At 39.2% G+C, this 12,828-nt stretch overlaps 1 protein-coding gene across 7 annotated transcripts in view; it reads right to left on the bottom strand.

Moving 5' to 3' along the window:
* Positions 1-208: 208 nt before the first annotated feature.
* The window catches only part of TBL1XR1 (transducin beta like 1 X-linked receptor 1), a 185,492-nt gene continuing 172,872 nt past the window's right edge, over positions 209-12,828 (bottom strand). For all 7 annotated transcript variants that reach the window (XM_025212505.1, XM_025212504.1, XM_025212507.1 and 4 more), the window contains 4 exons: positions 10,268-10,395; positions 9,857-10,022; positions 8,613-8,714; positions 209-5,603 (listed from right to left, as the gene is read on the bottom strand). In XM_025212505.1, coding sequence (XP_025068290.1) covers positions 5,577-5,603; positions 8,613-8,714; positions 9,857-10,022; positions 10,268-10,395 — 423 coding nt within the window. In that variant the 3' untranslated portion in view covers positions 209-5,576. The remainder of the gene's footprint in view (positions 5,604-8,612; positions 8,715-9,856; positions 10,023-10,267; positions 10,396-12,828) is intronic.

The raw sequence follows: 12,828 nt of genomic DNA, 5'->3' as shown, positions 1-12,828 counted from the left end.
CAACTGCTGCTATAGCTTTGCTAAGGGTATGACATTGCACAGAGTACTACTTTAAATTACTTTCCGTATAAGAAACAATGAAAATGTGCTAGAATAAATGAGGCAATAACTGACCATTCCTTCCCGTTTTTTTCCCCCCACACTAACCATGTGTAAATATCCTGTTATTTAACATTTACAATGACTTTGATAGAACATACAGCCAACATAATATCAAAATATATTTTATTCTGGACCTCTTTCAGATCTGATTCAAATTACAGTTGTCAGAGCAATACAATGCAAAGGGAAACTGCAACAGAAAATGTGCCTAGAAGGGATATAAGGGCTTTGGGGACAAATCATTCTGATGTAGAACCAAAATACATCATAAAGTGTAATTAACATGGTCCAGGACAGTATAGAACATCTATATCAGTCTTCTTTAGACAATAATCATGAAAACTGAACAATAAAAGTCCTTTAAACAAGTACAAAAAACTGTCATGGGCTGGTTTACACTTTTACAACAGTTGTAATTTAACTGGATAACTGAAGAAATGATGCAGACATTTTAATCCAGTGCTATAAGTAGGCTCACAGAATTAGACCCAAAGGATTTGTAACTTCAAAATTAAACCATTACAACTACAATGTCAATGTCAGGAGAGAGAGAAAAAAATTACTTCTTTGTTCTAGGATTACTGATCTGCACACTGCAGTCTGTTGAGGAACAAGATTGCAAAGTACACTGGACTAGCAACAACATGCAGACTGTTTTCCTGAATTAATCCACAAATGCCAAAAACCATTATGAAGTAAAAATGTGTTTTTATTTAAAAAAAAAAAAAAAAGCAAAAAAAAGCCATGCCCCAAGTTATCATCAGGTCTCAATGCTGGAAACTTGAAGGCTGAGGAAGAGAATGCTGTACCTCTTCAAAACTACTGATCTGAAGCACAATTAACACTATACCTTCAATGTGTAAGAAATGGTGTGTCTTCTGGTTGTTTTGTCTGCCTTCAAGCAGATTCATGTGGGAGAAAGTCACTTTTATCGGATGCAATATTTCAGAGCTCACACTAGAGGAGGAAGTGAAGGCTATTTCACATCTCTCTCCTCATTAGGGAAAATGTCAAGGATCTTGATGGAGATAGATTTACTGCTGTCTTCCAACCCAAGCCTGCTTCCAACGTGCCACACTGTTGCTTCTACTTTCTGCGGACTTCTGGAGAAGTGTGAGAATGATCCTATTATGGAAACACTCTACAAGCATTTTCTGTAGTAAGAGGTCTGTACAAATCTATTGCTTGCCAAGGTAAAGGAGCACTGGGCTGAATCCTGAAAGGGCTCACTCAGGCAACATCGCCACTCAAGTCAACAGTTGTCTTCCCAAGTTTGATTTGGCCCACCGTACCTACGTGGCACACCATACAGTATTACATGGCTCCAATCCTCCAACATTTACTCGGACAAAGTTTCTTCCTGCGGTGAAAGTCAATGGGATTTCTGACTGAGTAAAGATTGGACAACTGAGCCCAATAAGGTCCGTTTTGCTGAACATACAGCCTTTTATTTACAAGCCCAAAAGCCCAGTTTTCATGACGTTCCTTCATACAAAAGAAATAAATGCATCAGCCATTAAGACTGCTCTACAGCCAAGACAAACTGGCACAAGAATCCTATTGTACCTGCCATTCTTCCCAACACGGAGACTATTCTAAAGTTAGCAATGTCTCATAAAATACCCTAGCATGAGGTAAGCAGTGTAAGGAAAAAGGAGTGCTTTAAAAAAAACCCATGACAATTAAAACTGGTACGAATCTTTGGCCTTTCTCTCAAGATATATTAAAGTGTCATAAAATCAAGAAACGTTTCAACGGTTACGTCATTCTAACTCGGATAAGTATCACCTCCCCCCAACCCAGAAAAAGAGGCACTTTTAGTGTTTCATACCAGAATCCAATCCTCCACCAGACGCACCCAGTAATCCTGCACAGTCGTAGTCTCCAAACAAACTGAATTACCAACGCCACAAAAAGTGAAGAGCTTAGATAGTTTCTTAGCTAAACTAGAAAGTCAAGGGTTGAAGATCTTTGCATCAATTTAAACCCATGTAAAAAAACAAAAGTAAAAACAGAAAGGGCAAAATCTGGAACTAATTATACAGAAATGAGAAACAAGAGAACCTGAAGTTGATACATTAAAAAAAAAAAAAGCGATAACATGACAGCAAGCTATTCCTTATCTGGTTGTTAATTGTGACCCCAGAGTTTTGTCCTGTCTCCCACATTTGTACATTCTGCCCGCTAACCTACCATACTGGAGATCAAGTTAACTTACAAATGCATGCAAGCACGTCTGCATGTTTTTCTCTCTCAATCTCAGAAAGCAATTTCCTTGATTTAGTAGGGCTACTCAAAGCACAAATTCTTTTCAAAATTAGGGTCTTACTGATATTTGGTAAAAACAAAAGGGAAAAGTAAAGACAACCTAGTTCACTCTACTGAATCTCAGGTCTCAGCAGTAGAAAAAAAAAAAAGTTTAAGAATCACGGTTCTCTTTCTTACTTCATCTATTCCACAGAATGTAACATGTTGCATGCACGTAGCTAACGCTGTCTAGAACATGGGGCGAGAAGAGGTTTGTGCAGAGCAGAAGCAGCACTGTGGCACGCTGAAAAAACAACAGCAGCAAAAAAACCAAAAAAAAAAAATCTATTGGCCAGAAACCCCAGCTGGTGTAAATCCAAAGAACCCTGTGGCGATGGAATATTGTTGATTAACCCCAGCTCAAGGTCTGGCCCATGTGTCCAGACTCTCCTAAGCCTACAAAACTCATGTTCTTGAAGCGTTTCAAGCACATAAAAACCCAGGGTCCCGAGCTAACAAAGCTCTGGTTTTGCTACTTGCGTACATGAGATATGATGTTCAACTAACAGAATTCCAACTAAGCAGCTGAAAATAGAGATAAAAGAAAGGGATCAATATCATGAAAGATGGCTGTATGGGTTTGTAGCTATGTCACAGAATTCCACCACATGTTTTTAAATTGGCTGCAACAATTATCCAATAACTTTTGTGAAAATGAATAAAACTGTCCGTATTAAAATACAAAAGTACTATCAATAATCACCTCTGACTTTCAGATTTAAATTCAGTGCAATTGACAAATGCATTGCTAAAGGAAAAATGCAGCTTAAACATACTCAAAACGTTTGTGTCTATTCCTGGGAGCACAGTTTAAAATTATTGCACAGATTTTTTTTTCTTTTTTTTTTTCTTAATAATGACAGAGGTCAGCCACAGTCATGGACCTCCAGCAATAAAAGCAATATTTCAAGTGCCAGACACTCAGTATATTAGGTTTCCTACATATTGTAACACAAGGTAATTGTTCTAAACATCTGTAATATGTTCCAAAACCCAATAGCTGGCACAGAACCTAATGGATGACTGCCTTTATGGATATGATTTGTTGTTTTTAAATGCTGCATATTACAGTATTATATTCCCCAATAATAACAAATGGGGGACTCAGAATGTATTGTGGAATTAAATGTATTCTCTTTACCACTGGCAAACTGCTACCCTACCTTAGCCAAACTCAGACTTGCTTCAAGTCATGTTATACTCTGGAAACAGCAGAAATCAATGCCAAAAGAACAATTGTTAAAATGTCAAAGCTGCATTATCTGGGTTAAATCAATGCATACTTAACTAAGGGGGAAAAAAGGAAAAAAAAAAAAAGAAACAAATAGGTTAAGTTTAGAGATCATAAGCCACAAAATTATTCGTGATCCAAATAGTGTTATAAAACCAGTAACTTTGCAAAGCTCTATAATATAAACCATTCCTTAAGTAAAATGTTTGTGACATAAATTTGACAACCTCTCTTTTTATAAATGTACACTCTTGGAAACATGATGCAACCTTTTCAACTACACATAGGCATAAACACGACCTCATGCTATCATTTACAAATAAAAAAACACTATCTGTATACTTTTAATCACATGAGCAGAAAAAGGTTTGCCATTTACATCTGTTGCTGTAAGAAAAATACTTGATATTGTAAACAGAGTAAAAGACACTATATAGTAGTGATTATTAAAAAAATAGCAGCTTACATCTACCTTATATTTGGAAAAAATGTAGTCACAGGATACAACAAACTGCAGGACTGGAGCAGCAGGGGAATTAGTGCAAGTATTCATCTTTTAAATAAGCTGAATCACTGCTATTAAAATAAACTTGAAGCAAGTCCTCTGTTTAAGATACTTTTCAGTCTAAGGTAGTAAACATTTTGCCTTTTAATGGCAGTGTTATCAAATATATGCCAAAGGCTTTTTTTTTTTTTTTTTTTAAATAAAGAAAATCGCATGAGATACTTTTAATACTGGAATTCGGTTAAATCACACATCTGAGCTCCTACTAACGATGATGGATAACTCTTGTAGAAGCTGTGGCATGAACCTTTGTCCAGAAAGATTTGAATCTCTTAAAAAACACAAACTAAAGAACAAAACCCCCCCAAAACTATATTTTGCTCCTTTTCACAATAGTGCACAATTTAACCATAATTCAGCTATGGTCTCAAAGCAACAGAAGATGCTTTATTTTGCTTTTTGCATCCCTGTATTTTTTTTCTTTATTTTTTTGTGCCCTTCTAATTCTTCAGTTTGGCAGAATTATGTCCCAAATAAGAAACTACTGCATTTCAGCCATGTCACCAGAAAAAACCATAGCGTTACCCCATTACTGATGTACTTCATAGATTAACAGGACATGATGCTCCATGTCTCAGAGGTGGGTTTATTTTTCTCCTCTCCCCAGTAACCCATTTTCCACCCTCCTTCCACCTGAAAATTGTGCTCCGAGAGCCACAGAATGTACCAAATATCCTCAGGTTCACTCTCTCCCTTTAAAGAACGCATTCCAATATTTTTAGAAAAGGATCTTTTGTTTCAAGGTGAAAAATATAAACAGGAAACAGATTCATTCCTTTACTTCACGCATTCATAAACTTAACCAAAACAAAAATACCCAATGTTTAAAAGCAAAGAACAAACTACTGCTGCAGGTTTATGTAAGTCCATGTTCTCTGTACACGCAAACTGCTCAACTACTGAGAAGGAAAAAGAAAAAGAAAAAGACAAACAAAACCCCACAGTCCATTGTGGCCATGGATTAAAAAAAAAAAAAAAAGAGGGGGGGGGGAAATAAAGGCTGCCATTAGTATCTTCTGAATTTGGTACATGTATGGGTCTGCTTTGTATGGTATATTTCTCTCTCTCTCTCTCTCTCTCTCTCTTCTGTTTTTCAGATCCAAAACTTGTAAATGTTATTTTGGGGCACAGCAGATTCCAGCACTTGGTGAACAGGATTCACAAGCTGTGACAAAACTCTGTCATCCTCTTCAGGGTGTAATTTTTATTTTTTTTTGTTTTATATACAGTATATGTATATATATTTTTTTTAGGTTTGGCTGTAGTGGACTGGCCATGGTTCAATTGGGACTATAGCAGTACATGGGTCAGGGACAGTCATTTTGGCTATGTACACATTCATAGTCGGTCCATGGCTTCCAACTAGTAGCGCTATTTCCGCAGGTCTAATACACAAACCTGTAAGAAAAAAAAAAAAAAGAGTATACACAGGTTTTACATCTCTACAATTCTACATGTGATACAAGGTCAAAAAATATCATCCTGGTTGTGCAAGTCAACCCTGAGTCCTGTTGTTGGAGAGAAGGGGGGTGGGCATGGTGAAGACTTTGCAGCGTTTCTGACCTGCGAGTACCTTAGACAAAAGCAAAGGGACTCAGACACAAAAGCAGATTGAGGGTGGGTGGGTGGGGAGGATGCAGTGGCACCTCCTTTTGACTGCGTGGGCACAGGGTCTGGATGGAGCCTCTGCTTTTGCACAGGTCTGGAACCCAAGGATGAATACAGCTGCTACCACTCGCCTCCTCCTTTCCCCTCCTACCAAATTCAGCGGGGCAGGGAAGAGTGGAGCATGGCAAACAGCAACAGTGTTCTCTCTCTGGGATTTTGAAGCCACGTGGAAAGCACGGCCTCTGGCCAAACCCTGCCCCAATCAGCTGGAGAGCCCAGAGCTCACTGCTCTCAGAGCTTTGGCAGCAACCCATGCTGACGAGGCAGTGAGCTCAGAGCTCACTGCGCATGCATGGCACAGACCAAAGGGGAGAGAAGGCATGCTCCTTGCACCCCGTTTTTGGATCTGCTACTGCTCAGAAGTCTACGTTTCTTTACCTCTCACTGAGATTTCGTTTCCTACATGCTGCACCTTGCTTGAGAATAGAATTTAGGGGATTAAGTTTAGGTGAAAAGACAATGTTTTCAATAGCAGAGATGTATGCTGTGTTTGTAGCTAGTTGCTGAAAACTGGTAAAATTGTACTGTGCTAATATACATCCAGTCCTGTGTTCATAACACTGCCACCCGTGTCTTCTATTCCTTTCTCCCACATCCTGCAGTTCATCCAGTCTCTGGTGAACCGAAAGCAAGCTTTTTGTAGCAGAATCTATTTTTCCTATGGTTGTCCAGTTTCTAGCACAATAAGGCCAGTTTGGGGCCTCTTTGTGTTTTTGTAATGTAGTACATATAACAATAAGAACTACAGTGATAAGATGATAAAAGCAGTAAAAATGATTGCTTTCACAAAAGGTAAAAGGTCCAAATTTGTACTGGACAAGTTATAAACTTGAGAAGTCACACAATGTTAACCAAGGGTTTTTTATTTGGCTTATCCAGATTTGCAGGGGGTGGAAAGATCAAAGTGGTTTTAATTATCAAAAAGAAAGCATTCAGAAACAAGGCCTAATTTGACCATCAGACATATTTTATCTATTTTATCTATCTATATATAGGTAGAAAACAAAAAAGTAACTCCCGACAGTAACAAAATAGGTGTACTTTTTCACCTGTTTTTTGGTAGCTAAAAGCCAAGGAATCTCTTGGGGTCCAGTTTGTAAAGAACAGTAAAATTTAATTAAATCCACATTGTGGAAAAATAATAAAAGAGATTGAAACAACCTAGAAGGTGACATCTAATTGTGTGCAATTTCCTATTATAATCTTATCAAAGGATGGCTCAATTGTTACACCTAGCAGTTCCCTTGCATTACAGAACTGAGCCTACAGCTATCAGAAGGATATCATCACATCTAAACTACATTTGTACTCATCATATGGTACATGAGGGCCTTCCATTCCTTCACTTATTACCACTTTATGGTATAACTAGCCTTGGATCAGTGGGAAGGCTGTGGTGGCTTTAAATGCATCATTTCACTAACAAACCTCAGCAGAGAGAGCTCAAGATTACATTCTTGCCAAACGTGAAAATGAAAATCAGCATCACACACTTTGTGAACGCAACAGAAAAAGAACTGTACACATAAGGATGAGGATATGCAGTCTCTCTCATAGGATAAGTAGATGTCCAGTCTATACTTTCTAGGTAGATAACAAGGGCTTCTGACCTCTTAGCAACAACAGGATGCTGGGATTTTACCAACTTTTGTATGACAAAGGCTATATAAAGCTTTTAACTGAGATGAAGCCTCCAGAATGTGTTTTCTTTTCTTTTTGGATACTCAAAAAGCTGTTCATTTCCTGTTTTGAACTACTAGAAACCAAACTATTTTGGCCTTTCCAGAAGTTACTCTTGATTTATTTATTATATCAAATGCCTCAAATACCTGAAGTATTATTTCCCATCATACAGAAGGATTTAACTAGGAGATACTTAATTTTGCTGCTGCTTGGTACCAGGAGTACCAGCCTTCCCCCTACCCTTCCATTCACTGTGCTTTCTCTTTAGGACAGAAGGAGGATGAAGAGATCATGCATTTTTTTTTCCTTGTGAACAGCCAATCATTGACTGCAAATGTTTCACACACTAATATGTAAAGAGCAACAAATTAATATTTTGGGGGCAGGGTGGCTTGTGCAATGGAAGTAGGGGGCATGTGTTGGGGGAGTGCTGGGAAGACCATATGGTGAGGGTGGGGTGCATAGGGGAGATCTGGGGGGGAGGAAGGGACACATGGGGGGATCTACAGAGAGGATGGGAGGTACTTGGGGGAGAACCTGTGGTGGGAAGAGTGCAGGGTGACCCCTCAGCCTGCCTCCCCTCCCCTCCCCTCCCCCCAAGTTTACGTAAGGCCCCAGCCCCAGAGCTGCCTCCACTGTTTTTGGCCTGCCCCAGCTGATCCAGAATCAGGGCCACTGCGGATGTCTCCCCCGGAGCCAGAGCTGCCCCAAGGAACACATTGGTTTATGATGTCTGTGGCTTAAAATCATAATACTTCACATTTTTACTTTCATGCTGAGGATGTGACAGGTAACATCCTAAGCTTCACAACACCGTTGGGACCACACACCTACCACCCATTCTTGTTTTAATTTCTAATGTCGGCTTGAGCAAAAACAAGCATATTTTTCTGCTGCATTCACATGTTACATTTTAGATGCCAGTGATATGGATTTACTATTTATCAGAATGAGCAAAATTTCTCTTTGTTATTAGCCAACAGCCTTTCTACTTATCTAGCTAGCTAAAACATGCTGAAATGTAACCTTCATCAGAGGTTGTTCTTATATACTTACTGAACCATCTGAAGCACTTGCTCCAACTTTGTCTCCTGCTGCATTCCAGCAAACCTCAAAAATCCCTCCTGTTCCCCGATAACTGTGAACTAGAGCACCCGTCTAGAAAGGGAAAGCATGGATATGCATGAATAAGAACAGTATGCAGAATTCCCATATTACCATTTCAAATGGTCTTCATAATATTTCATATACTATCTGTCATATTAAAAGAAGCATTATCCTGCATACCCATTATCAGGCTCTCTCATGTAGAGAAGACAGCAAAACTGACAATCATTTAAGTTATTTAAAAATAGCAATCTTTTTGCAAAACAAGTCCCCTTTTGTAATGCCCTGCTACGGTGGTTCTCAGCATTTTTAGACTCAAGGAATCCCTGGAAAAAGGATATATCTTAGTTTTCACTTGCTTATGGACTATGGAAAAATAATACAGCAATTCTTCTGTTGCAAGGAACTCAGACCATGACGGGTCAGAATTGCTTTTCTCAGTATTGATTCCTCTGTGAAGTAGGCGTTTGCACATTTAATATTCTGTGGCACCCCACAACACCCTCAAAAAGATCTCATGGTTGAGAATTATTGCACCAACAAGTTCCATCTGGAGTTATATTCTTCCTATAAAAACTTTCCAAACACTTTCACTGGCATACAGCATTTTTTCTTTAGCTGTTCAAAACAGGTGAAAGTATTTTTGCAAAATTTTGTGCAAATATTTATGTTCTCATTTCAGAAAACTTCATGGCTTTTACTGCTTTCTTTAAATGAAATAGTGCCAAATTTAAAGTATCAAAACCATTTTTTTCACTTGAAATGGGTCTTTTGCTTGGAGTTCAATTTTAACTTTTTTTTGTGGAAAGGCAACATGTCATATGAGAGCCTGTACTGAAACAAGTAATAATTTAATTTTTGGGGTAGCATCACCATCTGATAAAAGTGCTAATAATACAAAGTTTTTTTTATCTGCACTCCAAAAAAGGACAGTGGATTATAGATGAAATGGAGAGGCAAGGTAAAATTATAGATATTGATAACAGAATGCAATAGGCCGTAAGATGAACTGAAATACAAATAGGCATGCTGCCAAGTAGAAGAACTCAACAGGCCTACATACCAATACAGAATGCTAGCAAAGGCAAAGGACCTTGTCACAGTGAAACATGGTAGAAGAACAAAAGTCAACAGGAGACTTATATTAAAACTGAATTTTGAACTATCCAAAGACAGGGGCAATAGAGCTATACCTGTGTATTCCAGATGTGTACACATTTGTCGAAAGAGCCACTGGCCAGGTACCTGCCATCAGGGCTGAAAGCTACGCTGTACACAGGTTCTTGATGTTTCGTCAAGGTGTGGATACAAATTCCTCTGTCTACATCCCATAACCTAACAGTAGAATCAAAGGATGCACTGTAAAGGAAAAAAAAAATAGAAATCAGTTACACCTTAGTTTTATTTTATTTTTTTAAATACAAGCTTTAGGAAGCTGTTGATAAAATCTCTTCTTGAATGAGACAGAGCTTCTGCTGAAACTGCTTTTTTATTGCCCCTTTCATGCTGTTAAAATGTATTGCAAACACATATTTAGAGAAAACTAAGTTAAGTAAACAAGTGCCAACTTCTTGAGTGGTAGGAAAAACAGGATTAAGTATTACCTTGCTAACATAAGATTGGCATTTGGATTGTTTGTTCCAGGTCCTGTAGGACTCCATTTGATAGTATAAATTTCCTTGTTGTGTGCTTGTAAGTCATGGACACAACTGTCTTGTTTCATACTCCATATCTATGGCAAAATGGAAGAAAACACACAGACACTAGTCATAAATGCTAAATGACATACTGATTATCTCAGCCTTTTTTCTTATACCAAACAGGGCCCAAATGACACCTTTTTAGGCCACCCAAATCATAGATTGACTGCTCCTTTCTCAATTAAAAGTTTGAGGATCCTTCTTTTGGTGCTCTCTTTCCTTTAAACTGCCAGAACACCCTAGGGTTAAAAAATAAAGAAGAATCTGTGCTACACAAACTCATCAGTGTGCGCTAAGTGAAGACACGATACAAAAATAATTGAAGGCAATTATCTGATTTTATACAGATGTGTTTGTCTGGGTTAAACAAAATATCAGCTTCCTGCTCCACTACCATGTTGTAGGAAAGGATATTTGGGATAATTTTCTTTTTAATACAGAATAATATGTTCCTAATGCAAAAATACTTAAGGATTTGAACATGGTGGACCCATCAGATTCTATTTAGATTGCACGTTGCTACCATAAATGAATCCTGGTCATGACGGTAGCTCTGAAGTGATACTGCAATACAAATGATGACACAACTGACAGCATTTCTTTAAGAGCGCATCTGTATTTTCATTGCAAAGCTCATTTTGGAGCGTTTAAACTTTGCACAGATCTAAAACTTGATATGTTAGTTATTTGTCAAAGTGGTTTCTTTCTTGGTATCTTTTTTAGTCCCAACTCAGGAAAGCTTTTAAGAACAGGTTGAACTCCATCTCTTTTCAAGAAAGAGCTTTAGCATGTGTTAGGACAATTTTCTGAATGAGGACCTTTTTGAAGAGAGACTAGAAATTGAGAGTGGGAGACAAAAGAAAAAGTGTAAATGAATTCTGATTTAAAATGGCTGATTGAAAATTAACCGTCACAAAGATTCAGTGGTCCCATATTAAAAACCCTATATTGATGGTTTTAATGTAAGGATACCCCAGCTCTTGTACCAGTGCTGCTTACATATGTGAAAACAAAACAGTGCTTTACTTTAAGCTTGGCACACCCCTGCGCCAAGCACCCTGCATGCCCAGAAAAGGCATCACATTACTTTGATTTGACTCACCCACTGTCTGTATAGATTGCGCGCTTCAGTGGCGCTTATTGTTTTTATCTTATAATTGATTGAAATCAGCTTTAGATACAAGTGCCAAAAAGCCGCTGAAGCTTACAATCTATGCAGACACTGGGGAGCCAGGTTGAACTAACGTGCTTCCTCTTCCAGTAACAGTAAAGCACTGTTTGGGGGGGGGGGGGTTGCCCATGCCTGTCACCAGCTAATGTGTACCAATTACAATAGTGGCTTTGGTGATGTGGATATTCAACTGTATCAATGGAGACTGTCAACAGGCATCCAACTTGTATTGATAAAATTCTTACATTGAACTACCAAGCTGGAGGTGCAAAGATCTATACTGAGAATGGATTTTTAATGGCATTAGACTACAAGTTCTTTTTACCGAATGCTATGTAAAAGGGGTGTCAAATGTATGGCCAGTGGGCCTGATCGTCTGGCCTGCAGGGCTCCCAAATGAGCTGCGAATTTGGGGGTGGGGTCTGCCATGGAAATCTTAGAGTACGGAAGCCCCAGTTACAGAGGCATGTCAGCAGTGGGGGGTAAGCAATGACCACTCCGCAGGCAACAGAGTTTTGATGGTCTGAAATATTTACACTAGATATGTAATTATGAATTCTGTTATCCAAAACCTAAGGACTTTTTCACATGCGCTCCAGGAGGCCAGGGGGAGGGAGGGCGATGCACTTTAATTAGCAAGCCTTGATTGTTGCATGTAACAGCATCCCCACATTAAAAATAATGGCAGTGGGGTGCTTTGAACTAAAGCTTGTTTGACAAGTTTTAGTTCAAAGTGCCCCGGCACCATTTTTCAGTGTGGGGATGCTGATATACGTGACTCTAGTCTGCTGGAGTGCATTAATTTCCTCCACTCCTCTGCTCCCTGCGTGTATATAGGACTTCTAAGAGAAAGAAGAAGTTTCAAAGTGTATGTGGTAAGAATGCATTAAATAATCTCAATTAACGTTTTACTACGGCTGCGCGAAGCTTTGGCTGCTGATTCAATTCGGAGGGGATTCGGCCCGAATCGGCGGCCAAATCTCTGAATCTGAATCAAATTGAATCAGGAGACCAATTAAAAGGTCCGAATCAATTCGAAGCCTCCGAATTGATTCAGAAAATATTTGGAGATTCAGGCAGTCCCTGATTGCCGTTGCAGGGAGCTGGACCCAGGCTCCATGCCGGTAAGTACAGGGTGGGGCTTGAGGAGGGGACCATGGAGGGACCCCCACCAGGCCCCATCCCCTGCCTGCTCCCCCAGCTCTCCTGAGTGCCCCCTCATCCCCACCTGCTTTCCCAGCCCTGTCAATGGCTGCTCCGCCCAGCCACAGCATCCTGGCACTTAATTTAAAAA

Source organism: Alligator sinensis, unplaced genomic scaffold, assembly GCF_000455745.1.
Source record: "Alligator sinensis unplaced genomic scaffold, ASM45574v1 scaffold1447_3, whole genome shotgun sequence".
Lineage (NCBI taxonomy): Eukaryota > Metazoa > Chordata > Crocodylia > Alligatoridae > Alligator > Alligator sinensis.
This window is presented reverse-complemented; position numbering and strand designations above follow the sequence as displayed.